Source organism: Hydra vulgaris, chromosome 07 (assembly GCF_038396675.1).
Source record: "Hydra vulgaris chromosome 07, alternate assembly HydraT2T_AEP".
In the NCBI taxonomy this organism is placed as follows: Eukaryota; Metazoa; Cnidaria; class Hydrozoa; order Anthoathecata; family Hydridae; genus Hydra; species Hydra vulgaris.
Genome location: NC_088926.1, coordinates 33,155,001 through 33,180,563, shown reverse-complemented (window position 1 = coordinate 33,180,563; position 25,563 = coordinate 33,155,001). Strand labels below are relative to the sequence as shown.

At 25.6% G+C, this 25,563-nt stretch overlaps 1 protein-coding gene across 1 annotated transcript in view; it reads left to right on the top strand.

Annotated features, from left to right (window-relative positions):
* The window catches only part of LOC136082707 (uncharacterized), a 94,054-nt gene that overhangs the window by 43,470 nt on the left and 25,021 nt on the right, over positions 1 to 25,563 (top strand). The window contains exons 11-18 of the mRNA XM_065802127.1: positions 7,807 to 7,931; positions 12,359 to 12,422; positions 16,693 to 16,821; positions 17,104 to 17,235; positions 17,869 to 17,997; positions 18,279 to 18,410; positions 19,826 to 19,970; positions 22,243 to 22,463. Coding sequence (XP_065658199.1) covers positions 7,807 to 7,931; positions 12,359 to 12,422; positions 16,693 to 16,821; positions 17,104 to 17,235; positions 17,869 to 17,997; positions 18,279 to 18,410; positions 19,826 to 19,970; positions 22,243 to 22,463 — 1,077 coding nt within the window. The remainder of the gene's footprint in view (positions 1 to 7,806; positions 7,932 to 12,358; positions 12,423 to 16,692; positions 16,822 to 17,103; positions 17,236 to 17,868; positions 17,998 to 18,278; positions 18,411 to 19,825; positions 19,971 to 22,242; positions 22,464 to 25,563) is intronic.

The window sequence follows — 25,563 nt, the reverse complement described above, 5'->3', positions numbered from 1 at the left end:
TTTTATCAAGTCAAACAATATTTTATACTATTTGTTTAATTACTTACATAACTTATTTTTTGCGGAGACATTTTCAGTCAGAAATTATTTATAATTAATAATAACGATTGTATACCATGACTGACCATAAATAGAGTATTTTGTTTTGATAATTTTACCATGGCTGTTAAAGTCAAATTAGTGTCAGATTTTGGGAAAAAAAAAGTTATAAATTTAAAAAGAAATTCTCGAAAATCAGATAAATCGAGATGAATATTGCTCCAGTTACGCCGTATAATTTCACTGATGTAAATTGGTGCTGGATCCTAAATCAAATGAAACTTAAGCTGAAAAAACTATAAGAAATTTTTTTGGGTGCTAGGTTAAACTTTAGCTGTTTATTGAAAAACAATTATTTAAGAAGTTTGTTTTGAAAGTAATATTAACAGTTGTAGTCTAATTTGCTGCTCCTGTATATGTTACCTTATCTGTCATTATATGTACTAAGACATTCTTTTTTATTTTTCATACCCACTGTTTCATCCATACTGACACCCAACCATTGCTGAATTTGTAAATATACTCAAAAAGAATGGTACATTAATGCACTTTTGGTTGGTGATAGCATATATTTTTGTTTCCTTTATTGTGTCAGCAGGACTTGTTTAGATTTCTCTCCTATAATAATAGAGAAGTTCAACTAAACCTCTTTAAATCAATATAAAGGTAATAATAATTACAATATTAATAAAAACAAGAAATTATGATCTTGATTATGTTTCGTGTACCATACATATTCAATTCCACTAATATTTTAGCACTAGGTAGCTAATGCTAAAATGTAATCTTGTTTTGCAAAGAGATCTTTAAGTACTGAACATATATTTTTACCCAACTCACTACTTGATTAAATAAACTTTTTAATTAGAAAATATTGGTAGTATTACATCCAACCCATGCATGGATAAACAACAATCATTTTTTACATAATTTGTAGACTTAATGCAATGCTTTTTTATGCTTATTGTTTCTGTATCTTTATTGATTCTCAGCTTCACAGGGCAATAAAATAGATCACACATGGTTTAATCCCACATGTGAACCAACTTCACAAGTATGTCTGTATTATCATTAATTATAGTCACGCATTTTCCGTTTTGTAGAAGTTCAATTCCTTATATAGCAATTGCTCTGTCAGTGTTCTTTACGTATTCCCCTACAATATGACCTTTTTCTTATAGCTTCATTCCCAGTTCTTTGATTAAAGCAATTTTATTATTGCTGTTTGTCAGAAATTCAGAGGTTTAGTCACTTTTTTTTGGTAGGAATGTAATGTTGGCAAACGTTTTTTTTTTAATGATGCTTGCAATCTTTAGTTTATAATTTGTAACCATCAAAAATAATGAAGATGTGGTTCCCGTACTTTTTTGTAAAATATATACAATATTGTTCTTTTATGTTCGAATATACGGCAGGAAGATTCTAAAAATCTCGATGCAAAAAGCCCCTCTTTCAAGAATATAGATTGTGTCAGTATTCTGTGTTAAAATTATAGAGTGTTTTTTTTATGAGTTCTCTACCAAGCTTTGCTTTGTTTGGTTTTCCTTTTTTAATGATTAGCCTCAAGATAAAAACATCTTTATTTAGCAATATATGGAGAATTACATGATAAACATCACATTATTGACTTAATGAAATTTTTATTCATAAAATTGCAATCAGTGTATAGAGCTTATTCCAAATCGTGATTGGAGATGATAGGAGAACTTTTTATCATAACAAAAAGTGAAGTAGTTTTAGAATTTTTTTATCTCCAACATTATATAATAGATTATATAATATTCAAAGTTATACTATTTTAAAAATATATAAATTATAAACAAATAAAAATATTAAATAATAATCATTAAAACTAGATACAAATGTAAAATGGTCTTCGTGGATTGCAACTGCATTGCCATTAACTTTGGCAGCAACTTGGCAATTGCTTGGTTGGCATCAATATGTGGTAGTGTTGTAGTGGTAGAGTGCTTGCTTCCTAAGCAAGAAGTTCCGAATTCAATTCTTATTACATCCCTGGTAGTACCGCGCTCAAATTGTTTCTCTGCGCAGCGGCCTTGTTCGTCAAGGTTCATGTTTCGGAGTTAAAGAATTGAGAGAGGTTTATAACCACAATTAAGTAGCCTCTTCGTCTGTAAGGGCCTTTTGGACCTTGGGGAGGTAAATTAATAAATAAAAAAATAGTATCAAGATTGTTTTAAATCTTTAACCAGCCAGCTTAGTAGTGACCGGTGTTTCTGATGCAATGGTAACCTGATTTACACTAATGCTTATGTATCTTGCCAGTTATTCTTGCCAGTTCCCAGATATTCTTGCCAGTACCCAGCTCTCTCTGTTCTGATGAACATTCAAGATTTTGCAATCTTAGTTTTGCTGTTCTCAATAAACTTGAAAGTTGTTGTTTTAAATTTTCCACAAGACTTGTGCTATTTTTTCTGTTTTCTAAATCAACATTTCGTTGAACCAGATCTTGATACATATTTTCTCTGGAAGTAGTATCAACTTTATCTAAAAGGACTTTTTTCAAAAGTAATAGTGCTCTTGCTACTGCTTTACCAGTCATTATATGCGTGGCAGAGTTGCTTGTATAAATAAGTTCGAGTAATCGATTCAATGTTGATCCCTCCATGAATGTTTCAATACTTTCTAGGAAGTTCATCAATGAATGGAATCCTCCCAATTAAATAAATATATCCAGTTGCTTTGATTTTGCAATTCTGAAAGCTTTTAATTGTAAAGACTAATGAACTTGGAGTACTAATTTACATTTGGAAATAATCTTTGAGTAGGTAATTTCATTAATTTTCCATGGTTCTAAAAACTAGTGTAGAATAAATACAGTTTTTATCAGATGGGTTATCAGTGATAGGTGCTTAGAATACCTGACTGTTTCATAGATAACTATATAAATATTTTTAATAAAATCTAATAAAGTACAAAAATGTTTACATATTTGACAAATTAAATGAATTGGTGAATGTTAAAAGGGTGGAAGTCCAATATTGAGAACTTTCAGGAAACTAAAAAAAAAAATGCGTTTTTCCCCTGTAATAAGTTTTGTTAATGATTCAATAACTTTTTTTCTTAAAGGTGAAAAACATTCTTTTCAAAATAAATTATTTAACCCTTTTAATCTTCACTGATACAAATATTATTTAAAATGCATTTTTATATAAGACAGTTATTAGAAGTAAGTTTAAATAATAGTGTTTGCCTTTCGTTTTTTGAGTTTTTTTTAAGTTATTGTATTAGTTTATTTTATTAGTCAAGTTTTATTTTATTTTCAATGAGTTTTTTTTTTGCATTAAATCTCCTTTAATTTTCTCTAAATAGAAATTCAAAATAATTTTTTTTTTCTTGGGTTTTTGTGTGATTAACTTCAGCTAAGTTTTTATTTATATTTTAATCAGTTCTAAATATTTTTAAAAAGCATTCTGTTCATTGTATTTAAAATTGGATGATAAATGTTGATATTCTTAGAAGATATATTTAATTATAATAAAATTTTTATTGGAATAGATTTATGATAATGTCATCATATGTGGTAATAAGATTTTGTTTTTTAGTGATTTATTTTTGATTTTTTAATTGTAAGAATTGTCAAAGTATATCAAAAGCTGTTGTAAGGTTGCAGGCCTTTTTTTTATAAAAATGACACAAAATCATATTTATAAAAAAAAATTAATTGTATAATAAACTGTAATGCTTCTTTTAAAGGCACGGTTGTTGCAACAACAACAAAAATTTAAAAATAGTGCCAATTTAAATGCAAATGCGTTTGATTAAATTAGAGTAAGTAGTAAGTAATAAATTATTAAACTCTAAATTATATTGATAAAATATAAACTTATGAAAACTAAACTGAGGAAAACTAATGATGAAAACTGATAATGAAAACTGATGATGAAAACTGATAATAAAAAATGATAATGAAAACTGATGATGAAAACTAAACTGATGAAAAATAAAGTTATTACACTCAAAACTGTTGCATAATAATTTTTTTTTTGTAATGAATTTGATATTTTATGTATTAAGTACTTTAATAAATTATTTATTTTTGTTTTAAAATTGCTGTAATAACTTTTAAAATGCCTGCATTCTATTACAATAAGAAAATAAAAAACTTTTTTTTTTTAAGCAGAAAAACTTTTATTGTTCTTTGTCAAATTTTTTATTAAATAATTAATGTTGTTCATAAGAAAATGGATAGTTAGTATAAAAACTCAAAGACAATATTTGTCTAAAGAATTTTTTCATGGCGCAATAAATGTTGCTTAATATGCATACATTCTTGTAATATTAACATTACAAATATATGTTTGTAATAAGTTTAAAAACAAATTTTGTATCTATTAAGCTTTTTTTTTAATGAAGAAACAGATAGCTTGTGCAAAAACTAAAATCTTTTGTAAGAAACTGTTTAGAGGAGCAGCTGGCATGACTCGCCATGTTTGTTTTAGGAGAGCTTTCCGAACCAATACTACTTTATTCAAAGTTTCAATGAGTTTTAGATTATTTTTTCTGTTGTTGATATTCGATAAATGCAGCACTATTTTAAAGAAGTTTACTTTCATTGAAGTGCAATTAACGCTGTTTATTTTTTTTTCTGTCTCATTTATTTCTATTTATAATTATATCATCATACAGTATTTTTCTTGTATATAATGTTCTTTTTTCAAAGTTTCAATTTGAAGATGTTGTGTTTTTTAAAATAACATATTTGTTTTAAAAAACCCTTTGTGAGGATTTTTCATTTTATTTTTGTTTATTATTTTAATAGAAACTATAAACTGTATAAATTATTTCGAAAAATACTAATACTGTTATTATAAAGTAACAATTTTATTTAAAAGTAATAGTTTTAATATAAAATATTATCAATATTACAAAAATACAAAAATTTAAGTTTTATAGAAGTGAAATAGTGCTCTTACCTAGACATTTCTTAAATTCTAGTTTGTTGGCTACCCTGAAAAATTTTTAAGTGTATTTTTTTATAATTTTGGTATGAATCTGTAAAAGTAAAAAATATTATCAATGTTAAAATTAATTATTATTAATACATTCATAATGAAAACAAAACATCGTTTATTTTATATCTTTTATTTTCTTCTTATAAAATAACACTAAAGCAATTCACTAAGTTTTTATGTGTTAATAAACACCGGATATTAGCTTGGGTCCAGCAGGAATATAAATTTTAGAGTCCAGTATAAAGTTTAGAGTCCCATATAAAGTTTTGAGTCTTTAAAGTCCAGCAGGAATATAAAGATCTTATAAAGAAATATAGTTGATCAAAATCTTACGATATAAAAAATAAAGAGTAGTTTTATTTTATATTAATTAATTTAATAATTTTATGAGAAAAAACCTTCAAAAGATTTAAATCTTGTGCTGATAAATTACAACTATACTGACAAGAGCAACAATAGCCTATTTATTTTCTGTAAATTATTTTTACAAGCACTAGTAGTATGGTAAACTAAGGCTATAAGTTTTTAAATCAAAAAAAAAATAAAAGCTATAAATAATTTCCTAAATAAACAATTAACATTATGGTGTATTTAAATGTTAACACCAAATGTAATATAAAAAGGTTATAAAAGTTTTAAATAGGAAGAAAACTTAAATCATTAATTTCTCTTCACAGGGATTTTTTATTTTATGTATTTTGCCAGAATCCCACAGTTTGTTAACTACGCTGTGGGTGTTTTTGTTAATTTATGACATGGGTGTGTAACAGCACACATTATTTGTTGACTGTTACATCAGTTTGATTAAACTATAGTCATGTATAAACGTATATCATACTCTTATAAATATACTCATATAAATTTATATAATACTCCTCAAACCACTCAGGTATCGCAATCATAGCGCAGCAGTTAGCACCCTTGCCTCAGAAGCAATAGATCCATGGTTCCATGCCACCCCTGGTCAAATTATATAAGACCTGTAAGGAAGGAGGCGTTTACTTTCTTCTGTGGTGCTATGTGATAAGACCATAATAACTTCTTGGGGCACCTAAATTTTTTTTTTTTAACAACTTTGCTTCCAACAAAGCTGCAAGCAACCACTATTAGAGCTGGAAGTTACTGAAAGAGAAAAGATGAAGATTGTAGAGCAAGATAAGGATTGACAGACGGATTTTAGATTTGTAGTGATAGAGAATAGAATCTGTAGCAAGAAAGTGTTGAGTTTGATAAAGAGATGAAATCTTAGCGTATGCTAATTTTGCAACAGAACAATCTAAACAGATTTTTTCATATTCTAATTTTTTTTTATTTTTATAATTACACCTATTATAAAAGCACATGTTTATATAATTTGTATAATATAAATTAAAAAAATTATATACAACTTACATTGATACTTTAAACAAAAATTGTTATCTGTAATTTGCTACTTTATTTAAAAGCATTTCGATAATATAAAAATAAAAGTAAAGATAAAAGTCTTAAGATTGTTTATTTCTAACATTTAATTTTGATGTATAAATATTATATAAAATCTTTGTTAAATTTATTATCAGGCACATTTTAAAATTAGAATTAGCCATGGTCAAATCGTCAAAACAAAGTTATTATTTGCATGATTATATAAAGGCATGTGATGGCACACCTTCCTGTAAAGGCATGCACCTGTAAATTATATTTCTTTATGAAACTTTAAAAGTATTTTTTTTCCTGAAAAATAACTCTTAGAAAGGATGAGGCTTGAAATTGCTCATATGAATTTTTCATGTAGTTACTCAAGGTGCTTAATACAATGTGGGGTGAGAATGAATTGAATATGGGGATTTATGTACAGATTGGTGTGGTCTTAATAAATTAATTGGTGGGAGTTAAATAAATTTAAATAAAATGTGGGGTCTTAATGAAATTGTGGGTGGGAGTTTTTTTTTCAAATCTCATAAGCTGTTTAATAGGCTGGGATTTATTTAAATATAGGCCCTTATAAGTTTTATTAAATGAAGGAAGGAATAATATTCCCCATCATGTAAACAGGGTTACCCAGAAGGAAAAAAAATATTTTTAAACAAGCTTCCTTATCAACTTTAAAAATTATGTATAAACATGATCTATTTATCGAAATAGATGCTTATAACTGTTGTTTGAATCTTGGTAAGTTCTCCACTTCTGATCTGACGCCATGTTACAGAAGTATTTTTTATAATTTATTTTAAGGGATTTTTGGCCTATATAAGTCTTGTAAATCCGAAAAAAAAGACTTTTGTTCCAAATTGAATCAAACAACCATCTAGAGTCTAGCTGATACTTAATTGTATATTTTCAAGGTACAAATCTTTAACACTCTTGATTTAGTGATATTAAAATGAATATAAATTAAAAAATGATTTTATTCAAAAATTAGGTTGGTATTAATTAAATGATTTCAAATAATCTGTTAAAGTTTAGAACATAAATGGTTAAATCATATTTACAAACATTTTTTTACATATTTGAATACTTAATGAATCATTAATACAGCTCAAGTTTTAGTAATCTTATGATAAAGGTTATTTTGAGCTGATGTTAGCTGTTATGTATGCTACAAACAGATTTCTTTTTAAAAATTTATAAAAACATACAAATTGATTGCAGTTTATTAAATAGTTATTTTTATATTCGTCTTATTTACAATAAGCTTTTATATGTACAACTTTTCTTATATTTTTTTATATTTACAATATATTTTTATATTTACACTTTTTCATGAGAATCTTCACACCAAATTAAACAAAAAAATTTTTTTTTTTTATAGCAATTTATTATATGCACATGGAAAAGATAATTTATTCCAGATCTATACCTGTAATCAATAATAGTTTTGTTAAATTAGATGAAATTCTTACATTTATTCAATATAAAGACTTTATTATATTTCGAGTAAGTTTTTTTTTAATTAAATTATATTTTAAATAAATTATTTTTTTAATTAAAAAATTTTTTTTTTTTTTGCTTTTTTCTTTTATCTCCTTTTATAGTAATGGATTAGGAGTTATGCTGAGTTATGCTCTATTTAAATATGTCAATTAAAATATTTAAAATATTAACCTCTGTTTAATTTTGTCAATTAAAATAAAAGTATCAAGTAAACAAAAGAAAAACTAGTAATTGATACAGTGTAAAGTTTACAACTAGTTTATTATTGGTTTATAACAAAGTTTAGTTGGTTTAATTAATCAACCTATATATTGTGACATTTGGTCATATTGGCTCAAGTATTTATAAATAGTAAGAAACTTATTTTTAAAAAAATTTTGATAATGACATCAGTTACAAAACAACAATGTTTTGATTAGATTGTATTGTATTTTAAGTCAGAGATGAATCCTGCGTATCTTAGTATTGCTTGTAAATTTTTTCTAAAATAGAAAAAATTGAAATAAAAGTCATAAGAAAAAAAAGTACAGATATTTTTGTTTCAAATCCACTACTATAAACTCACTAAGTAATATAAGCAACTAGTAAATTTAAGCTTAGCATAAAAGAGTACTAAGTATAAGCTAGGTATATAACAAATAACAAAAAGCTCGACTAAAACGCCATAAGTTGTAAATAAATATAACCTAAATATAAAACTAATAATTCTACTAAAAAGGTATAAATTATAATTACATTAACTTCAGTATAAAACAAATATTTCCACTAAAATAGAATAAATAAAAATTAAATATTAAGTAAGTATAAAACAAATATTTCTTTCGCAAATGTGTAAATGTTTATTATACATAAACTAAGCATAAAATGAATATACTTAAGTTTTATTAATTATAATTATATATAAACTAAGCATAAAATAAATAACTCCACTAAAACAGCATAAACCATATTTAAATAAAAAACTAAGTATTAAATGTTGAAGTGTGCAATAAAGTACAAAACAAACTAAGAATAAAATTTTGCTGCCCAAACCCAAAACTCTCAATCAGTAAAGCAACAACTCCTTTGTGTACTCTCCGAAACTCAGTCAATGAATAAACTCTCAGCTTCTTCAATCAGAATTTAAATCTCTTTCTTAAATCAGTATTTCATCCCTTTCGTGGCTAGACTGACTTGTTTTAGTTGCGAACTTTATAAAAGAATACACATTCGAAAGTGGACAGGAAAAGCGTTCGATTGCACTCGATACCTCATAACACATTATTTTTTTTGTTTGAAAAAAAAATGCTTGTGGCTTTTTAACATTTCAAAAACGGCTGAAAAACCCCTTGACTTCAAAGCTCACGTCATTAGCCAGTATTTCATGTTTTATGATAATTTGTTTAATAGAATAGTAAACCTTTTTTAAAAGCGTTTAGCTTAGAGTAAAAATATTTCATTAGAAAGTTTGCAAAGAAGGTTAAGAAGTAAAACTACTGTTTAAACTATTCTAATCAAGTCTAAGTTTAAGTTTGAGTTTTTAGATTTTTATAGGGCAGCTTCAGATTATTTTATATTAAGTTGAATAAAGTTACATTTTATTAATAATTTTAGCAACATGAGAGTAAAAATTTTACCTATATTACTTTTAAATCGTACAATAGTAATAATAAATATTGTATAAAAAATCTCAACTGAAAGTTTATTAAAACAAACGTTTTTGTAGTTGCTTATAAAGTTAATTGTACAAATTGTTTTAAAAACATTTACATTTATTGTAAAAAATACACTGTTTAACTATATAGTATCTTTCAATATTTAAAAATATATATTTCTTATAGTAGGCAATTTTTCAAATTAATTTCTCACTTTGTTTCAGCTCAATTTTTAAAGGTTTTCAAAAATCTAAAACGGCATGGTCAAGTTGTCACAAAAACGAAATTAATATGGTCAAGAATAATGTGCAATTGCACCTCTTTCCTGCTCACAAGTGTATATTTAAGTATATAATACTAAACAACAAAATAATGACTAGAATTCGAGACATCTGTCTAATTTTGTATATTCACTTTATAAGTTCTTTTAGTTTTAATTATATGTTTCCTACTTTTCAACTGAGGCTGACAAGTTTGTGTTGCATGAAGATAAACAAATTTATTCTATTTATTGCCATTTGAGAATATTCTTGTTGCACTATTGTCAATGCTCATCAAAATTTAATCAAAAAGCTTCTATTACTATTTTATTACTAATCCTATTTAAAAATAGTAAAAACAATAATAGCAGCAGTTCCAAAAAATCTGTTAATAAGTTGTTGATCAACGTGTATGGCACAAATAATTGTAAATTATTGAAACTAATCAATATTGGCACAAAAGTTAAATTTTATTTCTCAGAAGCTTTCAAAATCTCTTGAACTGTCATGATTCTTATCAAGCATTTTCAACCAACTTCATATTAACAATAACTTGGAAATTGACTATTTTAAAAAATGTAATCTTTCTTGATCCTTAAAAAAATGGAATAAATGAGTCCCTACAAAGTCTCGAATCTCACTATTGAAGTATGCAAATCATTGGAAGTGGTCTTAGGTATAGTTTCCCATACAGCTAATCAAAGAAAGAAGTTTGTGATAATGTACATAATGAATTGAAAGTTATCCATATGGAGTTGCTTTCAGAGTGTTATTACAAATGTTCTCAAAGCCTCAGTTAATAATATCTAATACAAATTAATAACTGAGGCTTTGAGGTTTGTAAAAAATATACAAGGTTTGTAAAAAATTGTACGCCTTCTTGGCTTTACCAAGTAGGCGAGTAATTTTTAGTCTTGTATTAATTTTAAGTCTTGTATGACCACACAAAAAATATTCTGTTTTGACATTTTAATCACGGATTTCAACAAATGCACTGAAAAAATCGGTTTTTAATTACATTGAAAATAAATTACGTCAACATGTTTATCTTTACTAAAGCTTTTATATTAGCAACACGCTTTTAAATAAAGTAGCTTATTATTTTATTTAAAGTATCATTGAAAGTTTTATAATTTTTTATTTATATTATTTAATTATATAAGATTTTTTTATATGAATAAAATGAAAAAAGTAAAAATTATTAAAGAAATTTAATTTTATAACCGATGACTTTAAACAGCGATGGTCTCTTTATATAATAAACTTTATATAAGAATCATTAAGGTTAATTCACTCAAAAAAAAGAATGATTTTGTTGAGAAGAAAAAAAAACTTTTTTTGAAAGCCGTTTGAATTAAATATCTATGATCTTTACTCATGTTTTTATATTATTAAAATGGATTTAAATAAGGTAACAAGTCACTGCTAATAATTTTTTATAAAAATAATGATTAATAATATACATATTTTTTTATATTTATATATGTATTTTTTATAATTTATGTCTTTAAATAAAAACAAATTATATCAACTTTTTCAATAAACTTAATTATTTTTTCTTTTGTTTATGTTACTGTGAAGAACTGTTAAGAATTTTTTTTTATAATTTTTAAATGTGCACATTTACTGGCATTAAACAATTGTTTGGTATTAAACAGTCATTATATGTAAGTTGTAACTTTATTTAAAAAAGGTTTTGCATAATAATATATTATAAAAACATTAGTAAAGATAAAGGATTCAAAGTTATTTATTCCAAATGTAATCTAGATAATCTTAATAGTTTATAATTTATTTTAGTTAAGTTTTAGATTTAGTTTTTATATTTTAGTTTTAGTTAAGTTTTTTTATATTATTTTTCGTTTCTTTTTTTTGCGAAGGTTTATTTGATTCTTTGAGGATAAGTTTTTATCAAAGTTTCTTCATATTTAAGTAAAGATTTTTCAGCATGTTTTTAAAATAAATACAAATATTTAAACCATATTAATGCCCATGGTCAAGTTTTCAAAATCAAATAGTGTTTGCATGCCTTCCTGGCTAAGCCTGGCTTTAGATCTATGCTTAATATTTCCATAATAAAAGTCATTTGCTCAGTCAGCTAAACTAACTTACTGATGCCACATTACTTTCCCTTCTTACAAATTCAATTTATATTATACTAAAAATCACAAGTATTCATACTAAAATTTGATTACTTTTATTTTTATATAACATGGAGCTTGATTAATAAATGTATAATTAAACATTGAATATCATGCATTTTGTAAATAAGGTTGCCAAAAAATAATATTTTTTAAAATAGTTTTAAATAGTCTTTTATTTTGTTCCACTTTAATAAAGTTAGAAAACTAGCGCGAAAATATTTATTCTATAGCATGGATAAACTTTCTCAAAATGTTTTAGCTTTTGCTTTGAATGTTTAGATTTATTAAATCTGGCAAAGAATAAAAAAAATAATTTTTCTGAATTTTTCACTTTTTATTGATAAATTTACCTGCTTATGTTCTAATTTATTTATTTTTAATTATTGTTTTAGTTTTATTTTAAATGCTCTGGTTATTGTGAAGCAAATGTTTTCTCTGCTGATGCAGCTCTGCAAGGTAAAATTGTCAAATATGAAACAATATATATGTACAAATATATATATATATGTATATATATATATATATATATATATATATATATATATATATATATATATATATATATATATATATATATATATATATATATATATATAAAAGCAAACTTTAAATAATGGAAACTTAATAAGTATTTTATATACTTCACTTTCAGTTTGCCCTATATGCCTCTGCCTTAACATTGCTCAAGCAAAAATGTACTATTGAAGTTGATTTTTTAAAGGCTTTTTTTAGTACTGCCATCCAACCTGTCATTGAATGAAAAGGAAACGGTCTATTAATCCAATTCATTTTTAGCCAAAACAACCCTACTACTATGCCTCTCACAACCAAATACTTTTTGATACCCAAATGATTGTTTGCGAATAAATTTGATTTTAAAAAGAAACATACTTTAACAGCAACTTACAATATTTTGTTTTTTTAACCCTGTTTATTGCCTTGAATTTCTATTATGTAGCTGTTGTTAACTTTAAAGAATTTTTTAGATTGTTTAACTGTATTTAGTTATTCCAAGCTACCTATTAATTTCTTCATTAGTAGGTATTTTTAGAGATGTCTGTATTGACCCTGTTCGTTGCCTTAAGCCATTAACCTCTATTTTGCAGCTGTTTTAAACTTTAATTTTTTTTTTTTAGTTTTCATTTAACGTATATTTAAATTTTACATTAGTAGATATTATTAGGTAAGGTATTATAAGTATTATTAGTAAGGTATCTACTTTTTGCAAAGTTTGCCGGATCAACTTACTCATTTTGGACTTAAAATCAACTGTTTCAATCTTACTATTAATGGTTATAATCCTTTGATTTGCAAATACTCCAATACTCGCATGCTGGCCAAGGCATATACTTACATATCAACTAACAATCCTTTTGTTAGGAAATCAGCTTTGAATTCTCTGGCTATTTATTTGACTGTTCTTTGATCTTTTTTTTTTTTTTGTTAACATTTTCACTTCCAACAAGGCTGCAAGCAACCACAATTTGAGTTGGAAGTTACTGGAAAAGAAAAGATGAAGTTTATAGAGCAAGATTACGATTGACAGACGACTTACATATTATATGAATCAGTAAAGCAAGACGAAGGAAGCGAATTCCAGAGAACTGATGTTTGAGGGGTAAAAATAGAGTTTTTGAAGCACTTAGGAACAGTCATAGTAAAGGATGATTGAATGACAAGTAACACGGGAATGAATTTTAGTAGATAACACAAGAGGCGCTAGCTCTTTAGAGCAGTGCCCCTTATAATACATATAGACTAGAGAAAGAGAAGCAAAATTACAATGATGTTATAATGGTTGGAGGTTGGTTGCAAGAGCAGGTCCAACTCTGTTTACAATGCATTTTTATATGTACTTTTGTTCAGCACCACTTCACTCATTGGCTTTCTCTTCTTTTTCTTTTTTTTTGTTATTGTTTTTTTTTGTCCCAAGTCTCTGATATTGCTTTTGATCAAATTGATTCCTCTTATTCTTTATCTAACTTGTAATACTGTTGCTGTTAGTGATTATAATGCTCAACTCACTACAAGACTTGACTTTAGTGCTACTGAAACTACCGGTACTTAAGTTGAAATATTTTGTCATTAGCTCAATGGTTAACATTGCTGCTTATTTTTCAATAATCCCAAATAAACTTGAATCAATAATTGTATTTTTTTTTCGGACAACCCAAAAATTACCATTTCTTTTTGATTTTTAGACCTTACGTTTTTTAAAAAACTCAGAGATTTAATAAAAATTACTTGAGGTTTATACCAAAACCTTAATAAAAATACAAAAATCTTAAAAAAATCCTTTTTCTTAGTTTGGTTTTTAAAAATATTTAAGATAGATTTTTTAATATTATAATATTTAAATTTTTAAAATATTTCTAAAAGTTTTTAAAATTTATTTGGAAAATTTTAAAATAACCATAAGACCGTGAGAATTACAATGCTCGTCTTGTTTGTCATTTCTTTTTTGATGGTTTAGACCATGCTATTATCTTACTAAAACTTTTATTTCATACTTCATCTGCATAATAATCATTGCACTTTTTACTACTAACTTAAGGTTAATTGAGATTTTTTATGTAAATTTTTTTTGTGATCGTTCTTCGGATGGTGTCTTTTGTCTTTACCTAATATTGACCCTCATTTAGAATCCTATATTCAATCTGACATAAAAGCTTCTTCTAGTTGGTTTCAATTTTTATCCTTCTTGTGCAGCAGCTTTTTCTAACTTTAATACCTTTGTATATCTTTTTTACCTGGAAAAAAAAAGTTCGATTATGATGACAAACCTTTTTGAAAAAAAATTAATACAATATGGTCAATCATTTTCAGATAATTAAATCTTATACTCTATCTCAGAATTTCCAACAACTGTCTGAAAATCTTCTATACTATTATTGTAACAAAGGAAAATCTAACATTTTATTGTTTACACAATTTTTTATCTCCTAAGAAAAACTACTTTTAAAAAACTTTTAAAAGTAGTTTTTAAACTTTGATCTATGACCTTACTATTTCTGCAATTCTAGAGAAACAACTTAATCCATATCTTGATATCCAAATCACTGCTCTGCTTTTCTAAAGTTATTTTTGGCTTAAACTTTTTTAAAGTTTATAGTATAAACAGCATTCTTGTCACAGTCCTAAAAAAGTTTTTTTCAAAACTGTTTTCTGTATTTTTTTAAGCTATTTATTGACTCCTTGACTTAACCTTGTTTTTCTAAACTTTTTTTTTTTTTTTCTTTTGTTAATTCACCTCCTTAAGGCCGAGATGGCCACTACAGGCGATGAGGCTACTTAATTGTTGTTGTAACCCTCTCTCACTCTATAACTCCAAAACATGAACCTTGACAAACAAGGCCGTTTCGCGGAGAAACAAGTTGACGTGATACTACCAGGGATGTAGTGGGGATCGAACTCGGAAACTCTCACTTATGAAGCGAGCGCTCTACCACTACACCACTACAGCATTGCTACTTGCTACTTTTATAAACTTTTGAGGTTGCTTCGACCTCTCTAACTATTGTTTAAAAATTGGTTATATAATTGACCAGCCACTATCCAATTGGGTCTTGATATCTTTTCGTTCTTAAAATGAAAATTAAACCTATATTGGACTACATAGACTGGATTGTGTCTATGGTGACAATTTTGAACTTTTATTACTTACACAATAGGGTGAAGCGATTTTCATAGCAAAAAAAAAAGAGTTTTAAAACCAATATTACTGAGACACGAATCAATGTCTATTAATCATAAGATAAAAGTAAAAAAATATTTTTTGGTATTGATGAGATCTTGAGGGTCCTCTTCGGAATTTAAATTCTTGACAGGTCCTAATATTTTTTAATTTTTTTTTCTTCTAAACCTAAAAGCAAAAACAATGCTTGTTTCATAAATAATAATTTTATTAAAAAAATTTTCTAGTAAAAAAATTACTTGCAAAAATATACCTTATAACCCCCGTTTTGTTAAGGACGGGGGTTTTTAATGAAAAAAACAACTCAACTTTTTTGATTTTAATTTTTTAATAAAAACAAATATTATTTTCAAAATCAGCATATTATTTTGCTTCTTTTATGTATCAAGTTGATATAGTTTAGAAAAAAAAAATTAAAACTATATTAGGACCCATCAAAAATTTAGAATCCAAAGAGGAACCTCAAGAACTCATCTAAACTAAAAAAAAAAAGAGTAAGGTTCTTTTTTTACCAAAAGATATTGATTTACTGCTCAGGAAAATTAAATTTCAAAAATTTTCAAAATCGCTCCACCCTATTACACAACCCTACCAACAGTTTCAAAGTTGGTAATAAAAATGTAGAATGGTAAGTAGAGTGTGTAGACTGGATTGTATGTAAGGTAACAATTTCGAACCTTTAATACTTACACCAACTGTTTCAGAGTTAGTAATTAAAATGTGTAGAATTTAAAAATAAATCTTCCTGAATTAAGAAATTATGTGCTTGCTTATTCAAAAACATGATTTAGCTCTGTAGCCTGTGCCGGAGAAGTGTTCAGATAAAGTTGTAGAACTGGATATTATTGCATAAATGCTAAAATTTTAAATTAATTTAATTACCGACTAAGTTATTAACTTTATATTGTATTAAGTATATATATATATATATTGATTAAGTATATATTATATTGTATAAACTATATATTGTATTAAGTTATTACCTAATATTACTGTTAAGTTATTAATATTTGAAATTTTTGTTTGTTAAAGATATTGATGAATGCAATAATACAAGTCTATGTCCTTGGACAAATGCTATATGTGAAAATACATTTGGATCTTATTTGTGCAAGTGCAAAAAAGGATGGGAGCTGGGTAAAGATAGTTCCAGCTGTGTTGGTGTGTGGCTTGTTATTTAAAACATTTCATGCACTTATTTTACAATATTTTTTTAGTTTATACTTCTAATATTTGTCAAATTTGATATATTGTTATTATCTTTCAAATTTCCTTAAAATGAAGAATAGTAATGATATTAATATTTAATTTTGTTAAATATATATTTATTATTTGTTTTAAAACAAAATTGTTTTATAACTTTGTTTATATTAATCTAAAGTTATATTAATTTTAATAAACAAAGGAAAAATACATTTATACCCTTATAATACATTTCTGAAGATGTCAATGAATGCACTTTCTTGCCACGTTTATGTTCTTGGAATAATGGAGTATGTCAAAATTTTAATGGCAGTTATTTGTGCACATGTCAAAGTGGATGGAAAATAGGTCAAGATAATGCAAGTTGTGTTGGTAAGTTTTTTATCAAAAAACCATTAGTTAACCCAATTTTTGTTTTATAGCTTAATTATTTATGTTTTTACTGAGTGTTTTTTTTTCAAAATATTGATGAGTGTAGTGACTCTACTCGAAAAATATAATGATTTCATTTTTTTAAGATTTTATTTATAATCATTTTAAAATTTGAAATTTTGAACCTTTATTACTTACACAACCCTACCATCAGTTTCAGAGTTGGTAATAAAAATGTAGAATGGTAAGTAGAATGTGTAGACTAGATTGTATCTATGGTAACAATTTTGAACTATAAATACTCACACCAACTGATTCAGAGTTAGTAATTAGAATGTGTAGAATTAAAAAATAAGTCTTCCCGAATTAAGAAATTATTTGCTTGCTTGTTCAAAAGTGTGATTTAGCTCTGTAGCCTGTGCCGGAGAAGTGTTCAAATAAAATTTTAGAACTGGATATTATTGCAAATTTGCTAAAATTTTAAATTAATTTAATTACTGAATAAGTTTATATCGTATTAATTATATATATTTTAATAAATATATATTATATTGTATTAACTATATATTCTATTAAGTTATTATCTAATATTATTGTTAAGTTATTAATGTTTGAAATTTTTGTTTGTTAAAGATATTGATGAATGCAATGATACAAGTCTATGTCCTTGGACAAATGCTATATGCGAAAATACATTTGGATCTTATTTGTGCAAGTGTGAAAAAGGATGGGAGTTGGGTAAAGATAGTGCTAGCTGTGTTGGTGTGTGGCTTGTTATTTAAAACATTTCATGCACATGTTTACAATATTTTTTTAGTTTATACTTCTAATATTTGTCAAATTTGAAATGTTGTTATTATCTCTCATATTTTTTTAAAATGAAGAATAGTAATGCTAATAATATTTAATTTTGTTAAATGTATATTTAATTTTAGTTTTAAAATAAAATTGTTTTATAACTTTGTTTATATTAATCTAAGTTTATATTAATTTTAATAAGCAAATAAAAAATACATTAATACTTTTATAATACATTTCAAAAGATGTCAATGAATGTACTTCCTTACCACTTTTATGTTCATGGAATAATGGAGTATGTCAAAATCTTAAGGGCAGATATTTGTGCACATGTCAAAGCGGGTGGAAAATAGGTCAAGATAATGCAAGTTGTGTTGGTGAGTCTTTTTAAGTCTAAAATTTGTACGTGTTTAACTAAAACTTGTTTTTAAAGGATAAAAAAATTATTTTTTTTTTTTTTTATGTAATCATTGTTTTAGCTTTGTTTTTAGCTTTGTTTTTATCTTTGCTTTTATCTTTGTTTTTATCTTTGTTTTGGGTTGGACAATGCTACTTTCTGTGAAGTAGTAATATTAAACAATAAATTTTTAATTTCAAGTTTAATTTTAAGTATTAATATTAATCATTAAAGTTTTTGCCATTTTCATCATTATTATTTTGTGAAAAAACAAAATGTTTAATTTAATTGTTGGTTGAAGTATAATAAATCTATAAAAATATATGCAATTCTTTTAGGTTGAATCATCTAATCAAAATTAAAAAAACCAGAAACTTATAGTTTGTCAGGGCTATGTTGTTTAAAAGATCCTTAAAAATGCAATTTTATAAAATTAATTTAAAAATTTTATTTTATTTAATAAAGTTTTAAATTTTAGAGCAATTGAGTTTTCGTTCTGTTAAAGTTGTGAGATATTTTGCTTTAAAAGTGTTTTTCAAATTTTTTACAACTTTTCTTTCTTTTTTTATAATGTTAATCATCACCCTAAGGTTGAGCCATTCCAGTCGAGATAGGGACTGAAGCTTTTCTCTGAACTTTTTTTATTATCATTTACTTTTTATTGTTGCTTATTATCATTTAGTCTTCTTCTATGGTTTGCAAATTTTTATAATGCGGTAATGTGCTTGTATGTTGCCATGAAGTAAACGTTACTTTTTTTTCTAATATTTTGACAGAACTTTATTTTTAGAGTTGATCTGGGGATTTTATTTTTATTTTTACTTGTACTTAAGTTAAAACTTTATTTTTAAATAACTGGCTGCAAAAAGTCTTTTTTACCTCTATTGGCATATTCTGCATTTATCCTTCAGTTTAGTGTGCAGTTTAAATTGAGTGTTGCATTTGTTAGCAAGGTTCTGTGAATAAGTTATTAGTTTGGAGTAGATCATTGCGCACTAAACTCATCTGGTTCAACCAAACACAGAACTTATCTTTTGATAAATAAATATATTTTGTGTTGAGGGGGCATTCATAAATTATGTACCTTAGTGCATACTTTATGAAGACTTTATTTGTGTACGTACTTTATGAAAGCAAGGATTTAGGACAAAATTTTAAAAAACATTAAGACTTTTGGCTTTTTTTTTCATATAACATAATATTGATTTTTTTAAACTTGCGAATTTCGATGCTTTTGTTTAAGAAGTTTTTGGAGATATAGAAAACAAGAGATATTCAAACCCTGTATAGGGTAATTAATTAGTTAGTAATAATATTAACAACAATTTATCAATGTACCAATTTATCAATGTAACAATTTATCAGTTACCTTGATTTTTTTTTTTTTTTTTCTAGAAAAATCTCAAATATCAACAATCATTGGTTTGGTTCTTGGATCTGTTTTAGTACTTGTTATAGTTGTTGTTATTGCACTATGGGTTCGAAAGAAAAAGTTAAATCTCCAAGAAACAATTCTCAATCCTGATATATACAGTTTAGAGTGAGTAAATTTTTTATACATTTATTATTATTATTATTATTATTACTATTATTATTGTTATTTTTGTTATTGTTATTATTATTATTGTTATTATTGTTATTACTATTGTTATTATTATTATTATTATTATTATTATTATTATTATTATTATTATTATTATTATTATTATTATTATTATTATTAGTAAGGATTTATTTAAAATTTTGAAAAATAAAAATTTTGGATTTTATTTTATAGTTCTATAAATCCAAAATAATTTTGTTTGTTGAACTTTTAATGCAATTAGTTCTTTTTTTGTGTTTTCCTTTTTGTTATTAAAATCATTTATGAGCAGTAATAATAGTCCAAAAAGTATACAAGTATACCTAAATAATATTTAAATACAACAAAGTGCACATCTTAAAAGTTTTTAAGTGTACATCTAAAAGTTTTTTTTTTTAAACTTAAATAGTGATTTTTTTAAACATTGAATTTTTGAAGAAGTATATAGAATATATAAGGTTTGGAACTGGAACCTTTTTTATAAAATAATTACAAAAAATGATTTTCTAATGATATGTTTTCAATGATCTTGAATCATATCTTATCGTAAGATGGAGTAATTAAAGTTTTAACTTTTATATGCTTTTATTGTACGCCTATTTTTAATTTTGTGTGTGTGTTAGTGAAAGAAAAAGTTTATCTTGGAGAGAGGTTGTACAAAGATCACAGTTAAGATTTTAAACTTTTTTACAATGGTTGTATAAGGTAACGCATATAAGGTACTTTGGCTTGTATAAGGTACTTTGGGATGTGGGTAACATTGACATGTATTAGATTAAATGTTTTTACCAGTCACCTGTTGATTACTGTTTAAAATATTTTATTAGATGTTGCAGACAGATGTTAAATGAAAAAATATTTCAAAAAATTTAAAAATTTTTTTATTCACATAATAGTAAGTATAAAAAACAATTCAATTCGAGGGCATGAATTAAACTAGTTTCAAGTTTTAGTCCAAAGAAAAGTAAAACCATACCATAATATCATTTTACTTGTGTCTTTATGATGTTGTCTCTAAATATTAACCATTTAAGATTTTTATGTGACATTTTATTTTTAAATGCATATTTCAGTTTTGGGGTAACATTGACAGGAATACTTTAGTCACCCCATGGGCCGAGAATCAAGCAAAAGTTGGCAGAAAATCTTACATCTGATAAATCTTTCACAATAACATGAAATGCAATCGAGCAAACCAAACCCTAAATTAAAAAAATAACGTTTAATAAAAAATGTACCAATACATCAAATGTCAAACAGATCTAAACACTGACACCTGCAAAAAGTTAAAATCCAAACCCAACGATGTTTCATAATATTAATAAGAACAAAATATCAAAACTTGAAGATGTAAAAAAATTTCTTGCTGTTTTCTAAATTAAACCAAATAATAAAAAATTTGTAACAAAGAAATCTAGCAAAAATTACAGCACTGCAGGATTTTGTCGTAAACAAATAATGAGTCATTAATATAATGTAAAACTTAATAGTTTGACAATTCTAAGAGAGAAAACTTTTAATTATAAGTTAACACACTTTTTTATATTTTCAAGTAGACACCATCAGAACTAAAGGTAATTGATATCTTTCAAAAAATAATATATTACATTTTCATTGCAATTCTACAACTTTTTAATACTGCTTATTTTTTAAATTAAAATGCTAATATATATTTAAAATGTTTTCTCTGTTTTGTTTGTCAAAATTCAAATGATAATATTACCCCTCATGATGTAACTTTAACATTTACAGCTGCTACTGTCAATATTACCCCGTATAGGGGTAACATTGACAGTTGAAACCCAAAAGAAGTTATCTATCAGTTATATTAGATAACTAATTAAATTTTTCATCAGTTTATAACAGCAATGTCATTGGTAAACACATAGAAATATTGCTTGCCAAATTTGGTTTTGCACAGCTTAAAAAAAATATTTTCTAAAGATGTGTCAATTTTTCCCCGTTTTACCTTTTTTAATGAGAACTACTCTTGACAAAAAAAGATTAAGAGTGTAAATTTCTCAATTTTTTTTAAAACTTTTAAAAAAATCTTTACAAATAAGTTTTGTATTGTTATTAATTTTATTATAGCTTTTTTTATCTTAAAATTTTAATATAATAATTCATTGGCATTTTAGTTTTTATTAACATTAAATCAAAAACTTTTTAAATAAATAATATTTTGTAAAATTAATAATAATTATAATGACTGTAAAGTTTATTATTTTAGAAATTATATGGGGTATGACAAATTGCCAGTAGACAAATGGGAAATTTCTCCAACCAGCATAAGTCTTGATAAAAAAATAGGGGAAGGAGCATTTGGTAATGTCTTTATAGCAAAGATTAGTTCAAATATTCTTGCTAAAACTTGTTATGCCACTAAAACTGAAATGGTTTTTCCTGATACCAAAGCATCTTGTGTTAATGTTGCGGTAAAACTTTTAAAAGGTAACTATAATGTTCTATAATGTAGGTATGTTTTATTTTTAGTTATTTTTTCTACTTTATCATTAACGAGTGTTTTGTATGTTGTTATGTGTATTTTGTGTATTACTTTTTTTTTATATTACTTATGTTTTTGTTATTTTTTTAAAGAGTGAAATATTTATGTTATACAAAATGTTTAATTTGCATTTGAGGCATAAAAAATATTGCTAAAGAACAGAATAAAAAATAAATAAGCTTGTTTAACACTCAACACCAAAAAGTACCATATAGTTGATACAAAGCATACTTTTTTTAAGCATGCCAAAGACAAAAACAATTTTAGCAATACAACATTGTTATTTATTATGTATGCTACTTCGTTTTCAAACATAAATTCTAGGATTTTAAGAAATGTTGCAAAAAATGAGACTGTATTTCGAGACAGTAATAAACATTTTGTTTAACTACAAATAAGTTTAAGGGACTGCATACTTAAAAAAAATTCAACATAAGATGTTCTTAAGGAGAAACCATGTTAGAAATTTCAAATTAAATAAAAATGTTCAAAACCAATCAAAAACCTCTTAAAAAGTGTTTTTGCTAGGTATTTAGGAGGCTCAAGAAACCATTATTTTAAAATCAAAATGAGGAAATTATAAAATAAAGAGAAAAATAAAATCTTATAACATATAAAGAAAAAACTCAAAATAAATGTAAAGGCCTTGTGTTGAATAGCTAAAAAATGTAAACAGGCTATATGCATAACTTAATCTGATAAGAAAAAGCATTGTTACTTATGATGGATTTAGTTAAGGACAAGATAAAAGATAGGCTTATTAGAGTAATTAGATAGATAGAAGATTAGATAAATAGATAGATAGATAAAAGATTAGATATAAGGTTTAATAGAGTAATATTAAAAGTTGTCTTAAAGTGTAAAATACTTCCAAAAAAGAATAAAGCAAAATAAATAAAGCTGATAATTTATTTTGAAAAGGTATCAAATGAAAGATTTGAATGGAACAAACATGTTAAAGTGAAAATATTGTATATAAACAAAGGTGGAGATGATTCACAGTAACAAAGATGAATGAGTAAGCTTCCTTACTTGTATTGGTTTTTAAATCTCAGTGAAGCAAGATGGATCTTTCTTCTACTGTGCTAGTTGAGATGGTAAAGGCTTATGGACATTTAGGGGTCTAGTTGGTATCAAGTTATTGACACAAAATGTTATTTGGTAATAGAAACCTTGTTTGTTTTCAAAAACAGTTGGGTTGTAAATTTTTTAAGAGTTTTGCCAAAATGGATCATATTGAGAAATAAAGTTCATATATCATTTATCTAAGATTTCTTTGGCTTGATAAACCACACATTAAAAATATATTATGATTTCCTGATTTCCTTATTTTTTCCCTTGATTTTTGTACAGTTACTTTACAAAATCCCATTTTTTTAAAGCTAAAACTGAAATAAATATAATTTTGTGAAAAATACATGTTTGAAAAAAAATTTTTTTGTTTGAAAATGATGTTGGCATCAAATTTTTGTTTCATTCAAATCTTTCATTTGGCAACTTTTCAAATAAATTATTAGCTGTATTTATTTTGCTTTCTTTTTATTTTTGCAAATATTTTACTCTTTAAGACAACTTTTTAATATTACTCTATTAAGCCTTATATCTAATCTTCTGTCTATCTATTTAATCTATCTAATTACTCTAATAAGCCTATCTTTTGTCTTGTCCTTAACTAAATCCATCTTAAGTAACAATGCTTTTTCTTATCAGTTTATCATTAAGAGATTTTTAATGATTGTTTCCTTTTAATATTTAAAAATATCAAATGTAGCTTTAATTTTAATTAACAAAGTAATTTTGTATTTAACAGTAAGTATGTATAGTACTTCTAAGAATTTGAATAATGGTGATTGATTTATGCTATCCTATATTCAATAACATGTGTTTTTTTTTGTGCATTGTTCTTTACTTCTTTAACTATTTAATGTCAAAAATTTTATTGTTTATGTATATGTATATACAGTGGTTTTCCTATATTTAGACACACTCATATTTGAGAACCGAAATTTTCAGTTTTTTAACGATAAAACAATAGCAAAAAAGGTTTCGGTTTAGTTTTTTTCGATTTATTAAATAAATACATATAAAATACAAAATTTAAAAAAAATTTACAAAAAAATAAGACAAAAAAAATTATTCATAAATTTAGACACACAATACATTAGGAGACGTAATTTATGAATCAATCAACATTTTGTGTATTCGCCTTTTGCTTTAATACAACTAAGAACTCTTTTAGGCTCAACAAGATTTTTGCACATCTCTTCTAGGACCCTATACCAGGTCTTCCTAAGGACGTTCTTCACCTGGCCAAGTGTGGAAATTTGAATCTTAGCCAAATCACGGTCAACCCAGCCCAAATGTTTTCAACCGGGTTCAAATCAGGTGAGTACGGAGGCCACGGTATTGTCTTGAATTATTATTTTTAAACCACTCCTTTGTATAGTATACAGTATGTGCAGTAGTGCCATCTTGTTGAAGTTTCTATGGTTTATCATTGAGCATAAGCAGGTCAATTGATGAAATAAGGTTGTTTGCCAGTACTTCTATGTATATACTGGAGTTGATTCTACGGTGTATGTTTGACACATACCAAGAGCTTTGTAATTGAAGCATGACCAGATTCCTATCAAGCCTCCTCCATTTTGGACAGTCGGTCTAATGTACATGGCGTAATACTTTTAGTGAGCTTTTTTTTTTGACTGTTATGTTAGATTTGAGATTGATAAGCTCAAAGTTACTCTCATCACTCCACATAATGTTTTTCCATTGTTTTATTGTCCTATACTTTCTTTCACGACACCATTTTAGTCTCCATTGTTTATAATATGGACGCAGGAGCGGTTTCTTCAAAGTAGAGTAGACTCCAATCTTGTATTTGTTAAGTATTCGGCGGACTGTGCTGTAAGACATAGAAGTATTTTGCGTTGTTTCAAATTCTGTGGTCAATTTTTTGTAACTATTTCTTGGATTAGCTTTGACAGCTCAAAAAAGGGCACTATTATCTTTTCTGATGGTTGACAAGGGTCTACCTAGCCTAGTTTC